The sequence below is a fragment of the Lindgomyces ingoldianus genome (genome assembly GCF_010093535.1).
Source record: "Lindgomyces ingoldianus strain ATCC 200398 unplaced genomic scaffold BDR25scaffold_47, whole genome shotgun sequence".
Lineage (NCBI taxonomy): Eukaryota > Fungi > Ascomycota > Dothideomycetes > Pleosporales > Lindgomycetaceae > Lindgomyces > Lindgomyces ingoldianus.
In genome coordinates, this window is record NW_022985208.1 from 192,244 (window position 1) to 208,132 (window position 15,889).

Sequence of the window (15,889 nt, forward strand, 5' to 3'; positions counted from 1 at the left end):
ATCAAGCCAAGCGAGCTCTTCTGGCTACTTTTAGTGCCAAGTTGCTCCATCGCATGAAACGACGTACCACAGGATGTGGCAACGGGGCGCAGATATATTGGAAGACCTGTTAGGCTCGCTTGACACCTCGAGAGCTTCTATAAGATGCTGCGGTCGGTGCAGAAGTGAGCTTGGGAATACTGGCCTCCTCAACGAGCGTGCCTCACTGGGTCCGCCGGTGGGCTACAAGGCTGTCTCTTCTCGACACCCAGCCTGATGGACACCCGAGGCATTTGAGGCGATGGCTGGCTGTGACCGCCCTCACCTGATTCTTTAGCCCGTGAGAGTACTCCCTCGGTAAGCTAACCGCCCACAAGAGTCGAGAAGAGTTCTGACAGATTTGTAGTAGACGATACGTACAACTCGCCCGGAACCCACCACGCTTCCAGCTGCGCCCCTTGCGATCCGCCCAACACTCTGCCCTGGTGTGGTGATACGAGGGCCTCAGAAGCGGATGTCATATAGAGCATAAGGCATTCTAGGGTGGCTATACCCCGCTCATAATAGGCGATGAATACTACAGTCTCCACGACTGGTCAGAGGTCAACGGAGGGCTTTATCGCTTCAGTTAGAAGATAGCCAGCTGCCAGCAACACCGGAGAACCCGACACCGGAAAAAGCACCCCCACTCGTTCTCTAGTTTTGACCTCATTAAGACATTGCAACCATCACTTCTCAAGAATCCCCATTTAGCTCGCAACATCATAGCGCGTCTAAAAGCAGTTCGAAAACCCCCATTTTTAGGTAAATTGTCTTGCATTGTCACCGTAATCGTCGGCACATCTATTTATGTACAATTATTCCGCTTTCTTAGTCTTTTCGCCCCTCTCCAGCAACTGCTTAAGCCACAAGTTCAGTTAGATACAATTCTACTTCCAACAACACAACGTTGTATTTCAGAGCCCCAAATTACTACCTTCTTGTTCTGGTACCTTGCTACCCTTTCATCTTTCTGTGATCTTAATAGCTGCAGAGCCGTGCGGCTGTCAATGTAAATTGGGCGAATAGCAATAAATTGCCAGAAGCGGGGTCCATAATGTGGTGCTAGGACCGAGTTCTGTGGTCAGCCTTACTTGGTACGTACTACCACATGTTATGAATTGTTGGGTTTTTTTTTTCCTCTAACGCTTGCGATCTCATTGGTTCGGACTAAAAATTGAATACAGACTATCTGTCAATAACCAGGACGCTATTACAGCTGTGTTATTACCCAGCCATCGACCTCCCAAACCGTGTTAAAGGAGGCAATGAGGCAACCTTTTTTTTCTTCTCCCGGTGAAGATTCCTAAATGCAGCTATTTGCACTACCCGACTCAACTGCCAATCACAAAACTGGCGACTGCACCTGCAATGCGTTTCGACTCACGGGCAGGGCTTCTCATCACACACTGCTCAATCCAATCAACAACACCTACTAAATCATGTTGACAGTTACTGGGCAACTCTGGGCCCATGCCGTCATGTCGCCTTTCATACCGCGTTGGTGGCGCTTCCGGCAATCTTGCTTCGCTCCATCGAGACGGCCGCCCATAAGCATCCATTCGACTACCCTGCCACGCCCTGAGACCGCGCAGCGGACCATCACGTCCTCGATCTGCAAACCCTGAGCCCTATTGTCACCACTGTCGGACCTGGCCGCTATTTTGTCAACAGGGCCGTCGATGGGCCCACCCCACCTCTCCGTCACCACCGCCATGTTTGCGGCCTGGGGTTCTCAGCTCGGACTGGGCGTGGCTCATCGTCTCGCTGCCTTCTGCCTCAGACATCCAGGTTTCCAAACCGGAGGGGAGGGACGCATGGTCATTGCTCACAGAGTGAGCGGTCATATAAAGATCATCGCTATCACCACGAGATCATGGCTTGTTCGACATCGCCTTTCCACCTTCCCAAGATACATCACCCATTTACAAGCTCGTTGACACTTCTGGTTGTTTTTGTGTCCTAGTTCTCATCATGTCTGTTCTATCTACACTGCGCCAGCGTAAATTTGAAATGCGTTCCTTCCTCGGTTCGTCTCTCGGTGAAACCGAGCTTCCACCTACACGGAGCTCGAAGAATACCACAATCGAATCCTGCACCACCGCACCTCCTTTGCCAATGTCTCCCTTAGACTCGATCACTTCCACGACCATGTCGAGTCTACCCTACTCAGTTCTAGGACAACTTGCCGCGGATAATGGTGGATATCAAGACCATCCCTACGCACCTACGGATGGACCAGAAACGAAACGGCCATGGTACTGCTCAGAATGCCAGGATGGGCCTATCGGCTATTGGCTGAATGTGTGCATAAAGTGCAGCCACCAAAGATGCTCTAGTTGCTCCGAAGATCGATCATGAGGTATGTATGTCAATCCAGCTTCCTTGTGAATATATCCTAATTCCTCACATAGGTTAACACCTACTTTAAGCTACTCTTCGATGGTGTGAAGTCCTTATTCCTCCTGCCGACGGCCGACACGAGCGTTTTCAAGTGGCTAAACAATATTGATTTCACTTGGGGATTTCAGTTACTGTATTGTCTTGGGTATAAGGCCTTTTGATTTCAACTCTACCTGTCGGGAAACTTCGCCCTTAGCTTTGGTTTACTGTTTTCATCCACAACCTCATGGCAACAGGTTTGGTGGCTCTGTCCCAGATTTTAGCGAGCGAGCATGTTCTGTGCTACTTCTGTTCCTAGCTTCCGGAAAGGTTCCCTCACGCGAGCTGCTTTTCTTTCCTTCTTCAGGTTTGAGGTGTATATAGCTCGTTACATCTACTCATTCAGAATAGCGTTCCTCCCTCTAAACGGGATTTTCCTACGCTCTCATGCCTACAAGTGTATTTGGGTAAAACCTTCGTTCTTATGAAATGGATGCCTAGAGCCCCACCTAAAGATTTGATCACATTGTTGTGCAAATAACCGAAGGATCACAAGTTAGAGGCTTTTTTAATTGCATATGCATGCATGCTCAATTTCCAGGATGCGAGAATGATTTGATGCGGGTACCTGCCTTAGCATCGCCGCCTTCTCACGCAAACCCTTTCTACTACCGGAAGGATTATTTGGAGCTTGACGATTTGGCTCACATTTTCCTGAAAATTGGCCAGAAATTGACTAAAATTCAGTTCACCGGCAAGTAATGGTCCTCCAATTTCGTCATGGCGCCCACAATTCACCGGAAGGAATTGAGTTGGCGTGAGGCCTGAAGGACTTTGGCTAAGAAGAGGAAGTCCTGAGGACACACCGTCAGGTATGTCCTATCCCAAAATATTACCGAATGAACACAATTCAACCATTCATAGTCCGAAACTCGACATATGACCCACTTCTACCGCAAATATTCGCAATGCGACATTCGCGGCTCTCGTGCTGCGAGTCACGCTCGTTTCCAAGCACCTCAGCCCTGAGCGGTCGCCACAGGGCGTCTCCCGCATACGCGCATACTGGAAGAGGCGTTCCTCGCCTTACGGTTACGGAGCTTGACAGGAATCGTGCCCTTAGGTGCGGCCTCAGAGGGCTTTAGGGCAAGAAGACATGGCCTGGGGCGCTTCTTGACGGCCGTTTATCGCCTCAGAAACTGGTCTCATCATGGCTGTGGTGAACGTCCTTCATGTCCTTCACGCATTCATAATCAACACAGGTGTCGCATCTCTCTTCTTTCTTTTGCTATTCATCTGCCCCAGACAAAGTTCAAGTACACGTCGTCCTATAACTTGTTTCGTTCTCGCTTTCTCGTCTTGTTCTTGCACCGCATTTCCCACTACTTTCCCCAATCCTTTTCGCACAAGTAATCACCATGACGACTTGGGCTGGCCGTAAATATGGTTCCGATCCTTATAAAACCTCCGATACGACTAAAGATCCTGAACCTCAACGCGTCGACGCAGCGCATTCCATACCTCTAAAGAAAGGCGATTTCGAGTCCCACGGAAGTACCATTTCCACGGCAAAACAAATATATAATCACCAGGCTCCAACAGAAGGAGGAAATAAATACTTATGGTATTGCTGCCGATGCGGTGGAGGAGGAATGGATTGCTCCCTAGACAAAGGGTGCTGTCACTGCAATAACCACTGGCGGTGCGATAGATGCGACGTCGTGGCCGGCAACAATTAGTCGTAGGATATAGAATCTTGTTTGGCCCAAGGAGTTAAAATAACACGTCAGTCACACACCAAGATCTAACATTTACTCGAGTTGACTTCAATAGGCTGGGCTCCTATGGAGGCATTTGAAATTGATCCAAGCTTATGATATTCCTTTTCTTTATGTCCTTCCATATTGTCTTCTCTTGCTGTTGATTGCTTGCCCGATACCCCCAGACTTTCCCATATCTTCGCTTCTTCAATACCTCTTATGATGGCTTTGGCTGTGGGATCTCCGAGACATTTATTAAGCGTGGAGCATGTGGAATGTTCATGCATTTAGAGTCAGTTTTCCTAGTGTAGGTTCCTCTTCATCAAGAACCACACAACTCATTTATTCCTAATGACCTTCTCATCTCAATACTACCTAAACCAAATCTTCAGTCCCAACCGTTATCGTGATTCGCATTCTCCATCGTGATCAGCGTGTCGCCTAACCTCTACTCAAGCTCAAGCTAAGGTTAACCACAAAGCCATGCATCAATCCTTCCGCGATCCTGCCACCAGGATGAGCAAGCTTGCCGTTACGCCCGACGGCCTCGAACGATGCCCAATACATCTCACTTACGCATGTTTTGTCGTTCAAGGCGAGGTAGCGGATCAGCACGCCCCAAGCAAGCCCCGTTTCACTGTCTAGGCAAAGCGTCCGCAAAAGATGGTCAGCACCCCTGATAAATCTCACCCACCATCGGGTGTGGCTTGCAAACCGCCTGGAGTTGCAGTGGTTGCGAGAAGCCGTTTGTCTGGCCGAAAGAGTTGTCTTAGTGTGTTTCAAACCTCGCATTATCGCGCGGCGCGCAAAACCTTGAGTCTGAAGAATTTCGAGATGCTGAGCATTGACATGTATCAGTCGGCGCGAAAAACGAAGGACTCAGGGCACGCTTGCGCATTAGCACTCATTCACCAGCGCTCAGCATCCTTCACCGACTATCCACGCTCACCTGTTGCCTGCACTAGCTTTGTGCACGGCGCTTCACAATGAGCATCCTGGGTCATGACTCGAAATTCCAATCCCTCGTTCTGCCTTCCCATGACCTCGTCCCGATCTACAATCACTCAGCTTAGCATTTGAAATTTCGATGAAGTGATGTCGAAGGCTGGCTGTGCAAACTGCAACTTCGCCGCATGCATTTCCCTGCAGAGCCAAGTGCCATCATGCATTATCCCTTGTAAAAAGGAACGATATTGTACCCAAGTACCTGGCTTCAGGCTGTGATGAGTGTGCATGAGTCCCGGCAGTTCGCTGTGCTGGTTCCCGAGTTGATTGATCGATTTGATCAACAAGGCGTAAACGCTGCTGGGCCTGATCTCGAGTTTCCGAAAGGGGTAATTTTTTGCAAAAAGTTGTTGATTGTAGCGACACTGACGACCAAGGCGTGCACGCCCCACTCTGAACCTGTCCATAATCGCGCACGGGCTACCCCATCTGAGCGCGGGAAGTGAGAGAATTGACATGTGCTTGCAACAATAGCTTTGCGACAGCGCCAACGGTTGACTCACAACCCAACCCGTGTCCTTATGCTGATGAACATCCTCCTCACTCGGCACACTCAGCACATTCAGCACAGCGCCAAAAGTGGGGCACACCCTCGCCCTTTTAAGCCCTACGTTGCCCCCCTTCGTACCCCTCCCCCTTTTTCAGCTTCCTCGTCATCTCATCTTATCTTAGCAAGCAAAGGAAAGCAAACAAATAGAAGGAAAGGAAAGGGAAGCGAAGCGAAGCAAAGCAAAGTGGCTGAATCATAAGGCAATACGAATCGGTTTGCAGCGCAATCAGCCTTACGCTGGCCCTGCCTTACCACATAGCAGGATTCTGGTTAACGGTGATCGATTCAGCCTCCCTTCTGAATGCCAGATGAGAGCCTGGCCAAACCGGGGTGGGCGATGATGTCAAAGAGCAAATTCGATAGCAATGGTTCTGAGGCTCGTTTGAAACCCCAGGACATGTTGCCACACATTTGAGCCTCACAGTGGGGTGCGTGACTTCGACCTGGGTGCCTTGAGTCTCGACTGTTCTTGCAGTTCGTCCTCCTCTTGGCATCGCCCACTCCGTCCGCTCTCGCAGCTTATGTACGCTCGCAGCATATGCAGACGAAGTCCAGGATTTCTTGTCTGTTGGCCGGGAATGAAAGACAAACCAGCCACTTAGGCATCAGGCGTGTTAGAGATTGTTAATGGCACCGGACACCGCCGATGGAGTGAAGGACAACAAGGGCGAGATGGGTAGGCAACCACGACGCGTTTGGAGACATGCAGGAGATTTGCGGGCCGGGTTGCATGCGTCTCTAGTCTTGTGATTACGAGGAATTGAAGATTTGAAGATTTGAGGAATTAGTCCTGCAAGATTTGACTGTTTCGACAAGGAAGATTTGGGGAGGTTTGAACACAATGTCATTAATGTATGTTACAAATTCGTTTTGTTCTGGTATGATACAGTGGGTACTGGTACAAGGAGAAAGTCCTTCTTCATGCAGAGCTCTTGATTTGTTGGTCTAGGACGCGGTGTGCCGGTTCTTGCCTAGTTGTCCTCTCATAGTTTTCGAATTCGTGGGTGGGGATATGAATATGCCCTCTCTATCTCTTGCACGTCACTTCGTCTGGATTTCGGTCGTTATTCCATTTTGAAACCCTCATTCCTCTATATTACCCTCTTCCAAATCTGATTCTCATCCACGCTCTTCCCCCAAGTCTACTTCCTTTCCTCAGGATCTTCTTCTCCTTTCGCTTCTACACCCTTGTTCCGTCGCCCGGCGTACAACATATAGCCTTTTTCCTCTATGGTACCTTCTTTGGACTCCGTATCACTGGGCGGCACACCGAGTTTTCCACCTTCGAGTTCGCGGGATACAGCGATCGGCCGGTTGCCACGGAAGCGCTTGCGCATGTCTATTAGACCTTTCTTGCATTCGGCGTAGCCTGTAAAGTGTAAGGTGGTGCTTTATGAGAGCTCCGGGAGTTTCTGGGGAGCTTCAACGGTAGGAGGGATCTTCAGACGGTGGCATGGGGGGAAAGGGTTGAGGAAGAAGCATGGTAGCGCAAGAGGCTTCGAACGTAACTGACCTTTCTGAAGCTGCTGACACTGTGTCGGAAGTGTGTATTTCAATGGAGGACGTAAGCAATCGCCGGGTTGATGTCGTTCGACCTGGAGGGTAGGTAAGATCGTAGACAGTACCATTACAGCAGTGCCCAGAAGTCTGGAAGTTATCGCACCATAATACAATCGGAATTTTGAAGACAGAATGCTAGCGCCTGTCCTATAATTCATTCATTGTTAGTGCAGGCTAATTTCTGAGCGTTTTGCGCTGGAGATGGCGGGTATGAAGCAATCCAGGAGGGAGGAATTGAGATGGAGGGACTCTAAATGCAGGAAGCTTACTTATATCCTTGCATGACTGGGGCATGATGAATACACTTAATCGAGACTTGCTCGTTGCAGAGTGCATCAGTATCGCAAAATGTCTAGGTGTCGGAGGATCTCAGCGCCAAGACCGACTGGGGTGCTCACGCCGCAATCGTTGTCCTGTCACATGAAAATGGGCAGGGGGTATCGTCTTGAACGTCATGCTTCCGAAAGACTAGTCTCAACACAATGAGTTCAGCTTCAGCAGCCCGTCTGCTCTTTCTACCCTTCTCGCGTCTTCGATATCATCGAACTGAAGCAATGGTGACGCAGAAACCAACTCTTGTTGGCCCCTGACCGAATTATCACCCCTACGACCCATACCGCCCCTTTGACGAACCACGACCTACCACATACAACAACTTCCCCACCTTTGACCGAATCCGTCCGATGGTTTGAGAGATTTATGAAAGCTTGACGATATTTCCCACCTTTGGTCGGCTCCTTCCAACGCTTGACGACATGGCTGTTCATATTCCCTTCCTTTCGCGCCTCCATCTGAGGCAGTACTTTGCTCTCATGCTTTCAATCATTCTCATAGCCCTAGAAAGCCTAATCTCGATAATTACCCTCGCATTACCAACACCAATTATTACCTTCTGCTACCGCATCACGCGACGTCTCTTCAACTACCTCTCCTCTCCGTCGTCGCGCCGCTCGCGTCAAAAGAAGAAAGGCGTCTGGTCGTCAATAGCCAACGCCTCTGACTTCACGGAGTTGTGCGAACTATATGGGTACTATACGGAAGAACACATAGTGCAGACAGGCGATGGCTATCTCCTGGGTTTGCACAGACTAGGCTGGCGGAGAGGCGAGGAAGATATTAGAGTCAACGTAGGAGATCGGAAGGGTGGCCTTAAGAAGAAGGTCGTATATCTGCACCACGGCTTGCTTATGAATAGCGAGGTTTGGGTATGTTTGACAGAGAGCCAGAGGTGTTTACCATTCGAGCTTGTCGAACGAGGTTACGATGTTTGGGCAAGTCACACCCCTTTCAGCTCTTTCGAATCCTTGTGTAGCATTGTTGCGGGTTCCTGCGTCAACGTTACTCACACTAACGCATGACAGCTTGGCAACAATCGAGGGAATAAGTACTCGAAGAAATGTGTTCATACCGCCCCAACATCGACTGCATTTTGGAACTTCAGTATGGATCAATTCGCCTTCCACGATATTCCAGATTCTATCGCCTATATACTTAGCACAACGCACCAACCCTCATTATCCTACATTGGATTCTCCCAAGGAACTGCTCAAGCATTCGCCACATTGTCTATTCACCCTACGCTCAACGATAAAGTCGATGTCTTCATTGCGCTCGCTCCAGCAATGTCCCCGAAAGGCCTGACCTCAACCATTGTCGATTCTTTTGTAAAGGCTTCTCCTGATGTGCTATTTCTTGCATTTGGTCGGCGCGCTATCCTAGGATCGGCCACAATGTGGGAGGCAATCTTATACCCTCCTATATTTGTTCGCCTCATTGATACCTCCTTGAAATTTCTTTTTGGATGGACGAGCAAAAATATCACGCCTCATCAAAAGCTCGCCTCGTACCCGCATCTGTATTCATTCACATCTACGAAGAGCGTCGTCCACTGGTTCCAGATCATACGAAATGGAGTCTTCCAGATGTACGATGACGAAGCGCCCAATCCGATCACTTCTAATCGCGCCAAATACTACAAAGTGGCCAAATTCCCCACTAAAAACATCAAAACGCCAATTGTCCTTGTATACGGTGGTTCAGACAGTCTAGTAGATATCGACGTTATGCTGAAGGAGCTACCTCGCCACACAATAGCCAAGGAGATTCCCCACTACGAACATCTGGACTTCCTTTGGGCATCTTCAGTTCATGAACTTGTTTTTCCTCACGTCTTTGAGGCATTGGATGAATATGCTGGAACGGATGGCATGGGATTCGAGCCTCGAAAAGAGAAGCGCTTCAGATCCCCGGGGCGATACCGCGGTCTCCTTCCCGAGTCAGGCTCATTGCCTGGACCGGAAGGTGATGACGCTGGTGACGAAAGTTCTTCAAGTCCCGCAGTATTAAGAGCGAAGAAAGTCAGCCAGAACACGCGTCGAATATCCTTCTCAGACAAGCCAGATATGTTCAATCCAGAGCCGCAGACACCAGCATCGCAAACATCGAAGATACCTCATCTAGCCTCAACATACGCCTCTGGCGTTTCCGAACGCCAACACTCGCCGACTCATTCTACCACCTTTCCTCCACCGGGGGCGAAGGACCTGACCGACACGGTAGCCAACTCCCTAGCAGGATCAGTGGACATCTCCCAGATCACAGCGCAGTCATCAACGTCCCGGCCAGAAGGCTGGTGGAGCTCCGACGAAGTTGCAGGCACAGGACACAGTGAGCCTAGTACCCCTGTCATACAGAAAAGTCCTAGTCGCCTGAGCATTGACAGTCAGCGCAGCGGGAGAAGCGGAAAGTTGAGCGTCTTCGGCGAACGAGGGATCAGTCTGGGTGTTGGTAGGGCTGTTAGCGGGATGAGTGGTGGCTTGGGAAAAGGCGAGGGAAGTGGCACTGGGAAGCAGAGTGAGAGGTTGGATTCGGATGGCGGGGATGGCAGGAAGAAGAAGAAGAAGGGGCGGAGGAAAGCAGGGGTTGGGATGGGAATAGAGAAGGTTGAAGGAAGTTGACTACATATGGCTTTTAGTTGAGACTTATTGATCTATTTCGAATGTGGTAGGAGAGATAGGGTGTCCCTGGAGATTTGGATAGACTTCAAGATTTGCGGTGATGTTAGCTGTAAGATGATATTCATCATCATCAATTGTGTGATGCATCCAACTCGAGACAACCTAAGCGCAACTTTTCTAATTCCTCTGGCTGGAAGCGCAGGTGTTTCAAGAGGAGGGTTGCTAACATCTCGAGACAACCATCTGCACAAGCCCATTTTAGTGCTTTAAGGTATGCTATTAGGAAAGACTACTATTTCCGGAAAGCCTACACAGCCATATCCCAAACAGGACAAGTAGTCCTTCCGTACCTGCAAGCTTCTCATGTATGTCAATCCCACCCACTAAGAACCTGAAAGCCTAATCAGGGATTCTGTCATCCGTCCAGGCTCACATTTCAACGTTGTCGCAATTTTTGAGGACAAACATTGGGTTTTGATTTCAATAACAAAGTAAGGAGTTTGTCTCAGCCCTAGCATAGAAATGAGCAAGGAATCACTAGGTGCAGTGACGTTACGACACCAAACTTGAACAATGGGGAAACTGTAACTTTGACACTCGATAGAATCAAGAGATATCGCAATGTCCCATAACGTCAACATTATCATGCGTACGCCCACTAGAATATATGCCAGTACATCTGCTAAAAGCTCTTCGAGGTTTTCACATTTCTGGCTCTCAAGTATATCCATCCCGTCCAGACGATTTCGGGGACGCCTCATCACCTTTGACATTCATCATTTTGTTGCCCGAAGTGGGAAGTTCTGAAGACACCTGTGTCCACAGTTGGAACAAGTCGACAAATTAGATCTCTCTACTAGGTCGTACTTACAGCCTGGCTAGTAGGGTCAGTGTTCAGTATGGTTCTTCTGCGGGTTAGCAATAAGAGATGCAGAAGGTACGTAAATACCCCCAGAGAATATTCGGTCGAGACGACAGCTTCTGGTGATGGCATTGGAAGGAGCGGATGTTTGAGTAGGCTTAGAAGTTCGTTGTGGAACAGAAGGAATCTGTTTGGGGTTACGGAGCTCTCCGACCTCCACTACCGGTTCGTATTCATGAACCACTGCTGCCTACCTACGCAACATGCTGCCTAGCTCATTCCTTTGCATATATAAACCCCTAGGTACACTTCTTTGGCAATCAACTCAGTTCCTCATGCCTCTTGCGCCCCCAAAAGTTTCACACCATCAGTGGTAACTAGAAGAAGGAAAAAAAGAAGGAACAAGACAAGGGAGAAGAAAGTTCTTCATGCTGCAACTCTAGAGCGGTAGCCACATGGTCACCGGATGGGCCGCTTTAATTTCCTGATCTTTGGCTGCATTTCCAAACCTAGCGGCATCTAGTAAGAAATCCAATTGATAGAGGAAGTACCTCCAGGGTGCCATCCTACTTATCGTTCCACAGGAGACGACCGATTGGGCAAAGCCACGTGTGGGGTAGGCAAGGCTGAACAAACACGAGAGGAAACATTCTTCGAGTAGCATCGCGGCTGTAGGCCAACGGTAGCAATATTAGGCATCACGAAAAAAAAAGACGGTATCCAGGCCTCCTCTATTCATATATCAAGACTCTACGCTACAGTAAAACATGCCCCGTATTCGATATACCAGCTCCAGGGGAAGCTGCGAAAGTGGCTGTAGTCAGGCTGACCAACCTCCATTGGATGGTCGGATGGGTGATGCTAGGAAGAAGAGCAGGAGGAGGGTGAGGGGGAGAAAGACAGTATTAGAGTAGGGACAGGGGTTATTGAGGGAGCTGACTAGCTATAGCTTCTAGTTGCAAGATTTTGATGTTCATTATCATCGTATCCAAGGGGTTGCAAGTGGAGCGCAGGTGCCAAGGTTAGTCATCACCACATTTTTGGCACGCCTCCCTGATAGAGCTCTAACCTCAGGCTATGCATTTAGAATGCCTCCTCCTTCATATTCTAGCGCTTCCCAGAACAAGTTTATGTAGGACCCCCCCTCGTAAGTGCTAGCGCACTGGCCGACAAGCCCTATTCTAGATTCCACCACATACACATGCCGCACAACATGGACCTCTGTGGTGCGTACGGTATACTCGCGAACGCTCGAAACCAGGCGAGTCTCACGGCGCTGATGGCCCCCACCCACAGGGGATGTTCAAGATGCACCTTTTTGCTCAGATATACGCAATGTATTATCCAGCAATCGCTATCTGGCTTTATCGTGTCTGGGATGCACATGAAATGAGATGAGGGGATGGAGATAGGGATACAAGATCCTATGAAACATCATAGTAAATTTGTGTTCCTTGGAATCTTCCCCTTGTCCAGTAAGTCGACACCAATCATCGCACAGCATGCTCCAGCGAGCACACCAACCGAAAAGCACCGTTCACTAACCATGGCCTCAAACCAGGTTTCGACTCCTCTAGAGTCCAGGAGAGTTTGAGAGTTATTTACCCGAAACGATAAATTCGTCCACTACATTCCAAGCCATCAAAGAATGGATCGGAGACTGAATCTCAGACTACACTCATCCAAGCTGTTACCGACTTACAACTACAGACATACCACGATAACTCAAACGTATTTTTAAAACTATTTAATTGTTATATCGTGCTTTACGAGGACGATGAGTCGCAGGGGTACGCTTGCTGGAGCCATTTTTGGGGCTCTGCGACGGATATCTCCAAGACCGCGAGGAGAACCCCAGTTTCATTTCCGTGCTACATCCCTAATGAATTTTTCCCGAAGTCCTTCGGGGACGTGGTCGAGATTTGCCGCCGCCCGTATATCCATTTTCTATGGATTGACTCACTCTGCATCATTCAATACCCTGAGAGGACTGGAAAGAGCAAGGGGCGGAGATGGACAATATATATACGAACGCATTCCTCACAATTGTGTTAATATTGGTAGTATACATCTCAGAAGGCTGTTTCTCGGATAGATGCCAACTTTCTTGTCAAACAAGTTCCCTTCGACGACGACGTCTACGTTTACAACAAACTAGTAAAGTTACCTTCTGTTGCGTTTGCTAAAAGGTCAACCTCCCAGCTAGCACAGCAGAAGGATATATATAGACGGATAGCTGTACGCGACACCTTCTTTGGAAGAGTTGCTAAAGAGATACAGTTTTCCACTATTAGACAAATATTAGCCCTACCAGGAGCTGTCACTATCGCTAAGGATGTTATACTTTTGCGCCAAAGAAATGGCATAGAAGCGCGCGTCCATGAGAAGTAGCGAGAGTGGTTGTAGGGTTACCAACCAACTTCGATTAGAATCATCTTTGTATGATTCACAAATCAAGCCCCAGTAGCGCAAATAGTAGAAGCATATTCGCATCGCCAATTGACCTTCGAGAAGGACCGACTCCTGGATGTCGCCGCTATTAGCTAGTGTATGCAAGAGGAAAGCGTGATTGATCGATTCCTAGCGGCCCCCTAGGGGCACACTTTCCAATTCGATCTACTATGGCAGTGCGCGTTCCGTTCGGCACGCATACGAATGTACGGTGTCTAGCCACAGTCTCCTAACGTAGTCATGGGCATCCACCCAGGCTCCACAACTCTACCTACCCTGGATGGAAATTCAATACACTGTTGTAAAGATTGAAGTGGTAAATATAAAATCTATTACCTCAGGGAACTGCTTGAGTTACGGTATTATCAGCGTATGGGTAACGCCACCGACCGTACTCTAACGTTCAACAGATTGGATTACCGGGATGATCTGATATAAGATGTACGCTTTCCTGTGGAGAAACCCTCCCTTGGAGTAAACCTCCCTTAGAGTCTAGCGCAACTATTGGAAAGGTCTGGATCTGATTCCCAGGACATGCACACGGATATTGGAGTGGAAGAGAGTAGGGGTGGTTTGTGGTGTTTATGGTAGCTGCATTTGATCTTTAGTTCAGCCTAGGGATGTGACAGTTAAGATCTGGGACAATTTTTGAGCATACCCTATCCCCCCTAATTCATGGAAATTCAACAAGGTCAGCTACCAAAGGCTATGTTAGAATTGAGCAGGAAAGACCTGGCTTGGGTGGAGTGATAGGATGTTGAAGTGAAGCCTCGCCTTCGGTACCAAAGATCAGGGAAATGTGGGGTAAAGCTTAAAGAACCAAGGAGCCAACCAGCCGCATCATAAATCTTTACTCGGGTTGAGACGATGAATTCAAAACTAGGCTCTGAGAATATCTGGAAGAGTTCTTTCCCATACACTAAGAGACCATTCCCTCCCACTATTCTAGCCATGACCCCAGCAACCATCGACCTCCCAGCAACAAAACAACTTTCCTGGACAATCCACACCACATACAATGTCCAACAGATAATATCCTATAACCTCGCCCTGGGCGCCCGGCTCCCACCTCTCCTTAACTTTCGAAGGTTACCCAGACTTCCACGCTCTCCCCACATATGGGGCCGTTCATGGTATCGCAGTCATGGGTCTTGTACATCGCGCTATGGCAGACTTCCTCCCAAATTTTCAAGGCCACAATCACGTCCATGGAGAGAATTTCTTAGAGCTAAAAAAAGCGTATCCGATTCCGAATGGCCGAGAGGAAATTAAGTTGGAAACGACGGCAAAAGTGGTTGATATCGTGGATCGGAGGAGCGGGGTGTTAGTCTTTGTAGATATCGAGACTGTCGAGGAGGGAACTATAGATGTCCTTTGCGTGAACCAATGGGGGGGTTTTGTAATGAAAGTTCCAACAGCTGGAGCTAATACAACCCCGATCCAACGTGGGCCCAGAACAACGTTGTATCCAACTCTGACCCGGGCTCCAGATAAAATCACTGCGCATAAAACGTCTCCGGAGCAAGCAGCACTCTACCGCGCCGCATCAGGCTATCTGAATCCTCTGCACATTGACCCCGAGACGGCAAAAGCGGCAGGGTTTCCGGCCCCCATTTTGACGGGAACTTGTCCGCTTGGGATGGGAGTCCGGCATGTCGTTGATGCGTTTGCTGGTGGTGACGGACGGAGGTTTAAAAGCGTGAAGTGTCGACTAAGTAAGCCTATTTATGGGGCGTTGGGTCAGGTGGTGAGGACAGAGATGTGGAGAGAGGAAGGAGGAAGGAGGATCTTGTATAGACAAGTTGTGAGGAATGGGGAGAGGGAAAAGATTGTTATTGGGATGGCAGCGGTGGACTTGTGGGAGGAAGGAGGTGCGGTGAAACCATAGCTGGACAGGGAAGTTGGAATAGAACGCTGTATCTGAACAGATTTATATGGAGGAATAAGGACATTACCTCTGAATCTCGGCCTGCTAGTATTCACTCTTAGTTTAAAGCATTTGGAGGAGGGCGACATTGCCACCTCCTACCAGCCAATGTTCAAACGCGGTCCTGTTCCGCAACAAATAAGTTATTATATTCTCATAGAGGGAGCTGCATTGCATGAAATATGCAACATGCATAGCGCACTCCAATGCAAAGCTGTAGTCTTCCAGGGAGCACGTGCTATGAAAGAAGTAATGTACGGTGGACTGAGGGTCTGAGGGGCTATGTGATTTATGTAGGACGCCAAGCCTAAGGTTGATTGGGCAGCCCATTGTAAGACCTTCCGACTTAACAAAACAAAATGGGTTGCAGTAATAGGCATGGCACTTGCAAAGGCGCTCACTCTTAAATAGGTTGCG

At 48.9% G+C, this 15,889-nt stretch overlaps 8 protein-coding genes across 8 annotated transcripts; 5 read left to right on the top strand and 3 right to left on the bottom strand.

Annotated features, from left to right (window-relative positions):
• The first annotated feature begins 1,864 nt into the window (after window positions 1-1,864).
• Window positions 1,865-2,562, top strand: BDR25DRAFT_97851 (uncharacterized protein). The gene is made up of 2 exons (XM_033699327.1): window positions 1,865-2,380; window positions 2,433-2,562. The coding sequence occupies exon 1, from the start codon at window positions 1,993-1,995 to the stop codon at window positions 2,377-2,379; it is 387 nt and encodes a 128-aa protein (XP_033541110.1). The 5' UTR covers window positions 1,865-1,992; the 3' UTR covers window position 2,380; window positions 2,433-2,562.
• A 1,047-nt stretch (window positions 2,563-3,609) lies between these two features.
• On the top strand, window positions 3,610-4,220 carry BDR25DRAFT_97887 (uncharacterized protein). The gene has a single exon (XM_033699328.1). It carries the CDS (start codon window positions 3,819-3,821, stop codon window positions 4,137-4,139), a length of 321 nt encoding a protein of 106 aa, XP_033541111.1. The 5' UTR covers window positions 3,610-3,818; the 3' UTR covers window positions 4,140-4,220.
• A 381-nt stretch (window positions 4,221-4,601) lies between these two features.
• On the bottom strand, window positions 4,602-5,572 carry BDR25DRAFT_319334 (uncharacterized protein; the record flags this gene model as incomplete). The annotated part of the gene is made up of 4 exons (XM_033691816.1): window positions 4,602-4,801; window positions 4,855-4,911; window positions 5,110-5,214; window positions 5,368-5,572. The coding sequence occupies 4 exons, from the start codon at window positions 5,570-5,572 to the stop codon at window positions 4,602-4,604; spliced, it is 567 nt and encodes a 188-aa protein (XP_033541112.1).
• A 61-nt stretch (window positions 5,573-5,633) lies between these two features.
• BDR25DRAFT_97889 (uncharacterized protein) lies at window positions 5,634-6,061 on the top strand. The gene has a single exon (XM_033699329.1). The coding sequence runs from the start codon at window positions 5,687-5,689 to the stop codon at window positions 5,912-5,914; it is 228 nt and encodes a 75-aa protein (XP_033541113.1). The 5' UTR covers window positions 5,634-5,686; the 3' UTR covers window positions 5,915-6,061.
• An 802-nt stretch (window positions 6,062-6,863) lies between these two features.
• Window positions 6,864-7,569, bottom strand: BDR25DRAFT_179432 (uncharacterized protein; the record flags this gene model as incomplete). The annotated part of the gene is made up of 4 exons (XM_033684197.1): window positions 6,864-7,084; window positions 7,229-7,310; window positions 7,379-7,422; window positions 7,545-7,569. Coding segments are annotated over 4 exons (372 nt in total), but the record flags the coding sequence as incomplete, so codon positions are not given.
• Window positions 7,570-7,764: 195 nt separating this feature from the next.
• On the top strand, window positions 7,765-10,233 carry BDR25DRAFT_296910 (alpha/beta-hydrolase; the record flags this gene model as incomplete). Its single annotated transcript, XM_033688966.1, has 2 exons — window positions 7,765-8,546; window positions 8,637-10,233. The coding sequence occupies exons 1-2, from the start codon at window positions 8,031-8,033 to the stop codon at window positions 10,230-10,232; spliced, it is 2,112 nt and encodes a 703-aa protein (XP_033541115.1). The 5' UTR covers window positions 7,765-8,030.
• A 31-nt stretch (window positions 10,234-10,264) lies between these two features.
• On the bottom strand, window positions 10,265-11,833 carry BDR25DRAFT_361777 (uncharacterized protein; the record flags this gene model as incomplete). Its single annotated transcript, XM_033696477.1, has 10 exons — window positions 10,265-10,454; window positions 10,544-10,592; window positions 10,624-10,946; window positions 10,975-11,045; window positions 11,104-11,137; window positions 11,174-11,313; window positions 11,404-11,426; window positions 11,460-11,518; window positions 11,550-11,763; window positions 11,797-11,833. 10 exons carry the CDS (start codon window positions 11,831-11,833, stop codon window positions 10,265-10,267), a joined length of 1,140 nt encoding a protein of 379 aa, XP_033541116.1.
• Window positions 11,834-14,220: 2,387 nt separating this feature from the next.
• Window positions 14,221-15,433, top strand: BDR25DRAFT_381383 (uncharacterized protein; the record flags this gene model as incomplete). The annotated part of the gene is made up of 2 exons (XM_033697713.1): window positions 14,221-14,236; window positions 14,634-15,433. The coding sequence occupies 2 exons, from the start codon at window positions 14,221-14,223 to the stop codon at window positions 15,431-15,433; spliced, it is 816 nt and encodes a 271-aa protein (XP_033541117.1).
• Between the last annotated feature and the right edge of the window lie 456 nt (window positions 15,434-15,889).

Excerpts from the sequence above, each read along its gene's own strand:
- BDR25DRAFT_97851 (XM_033699327.1), top strand. The coding sequence starts at position 1,993 with ATGTCTGTTCTATCTACACTGCGCCAGCGTAAATTTGAAATGCGTTCC.
- BDR25DRAFT_97887 (XM_033699328.1), top strand. The coding sequence starts at position 3,819 with ATGACGACTTGGGCTGGCCGTAAATATGGTTCCGATCCTTATAAAACC.
- BDR25DRAFT_97889 (XM_033699329.1), top strand. The coding sequence starts at position 5,687 with ATGCTGATGAACATCCTCCTCACTCGGCACACTCAGCACATTCAGCAC.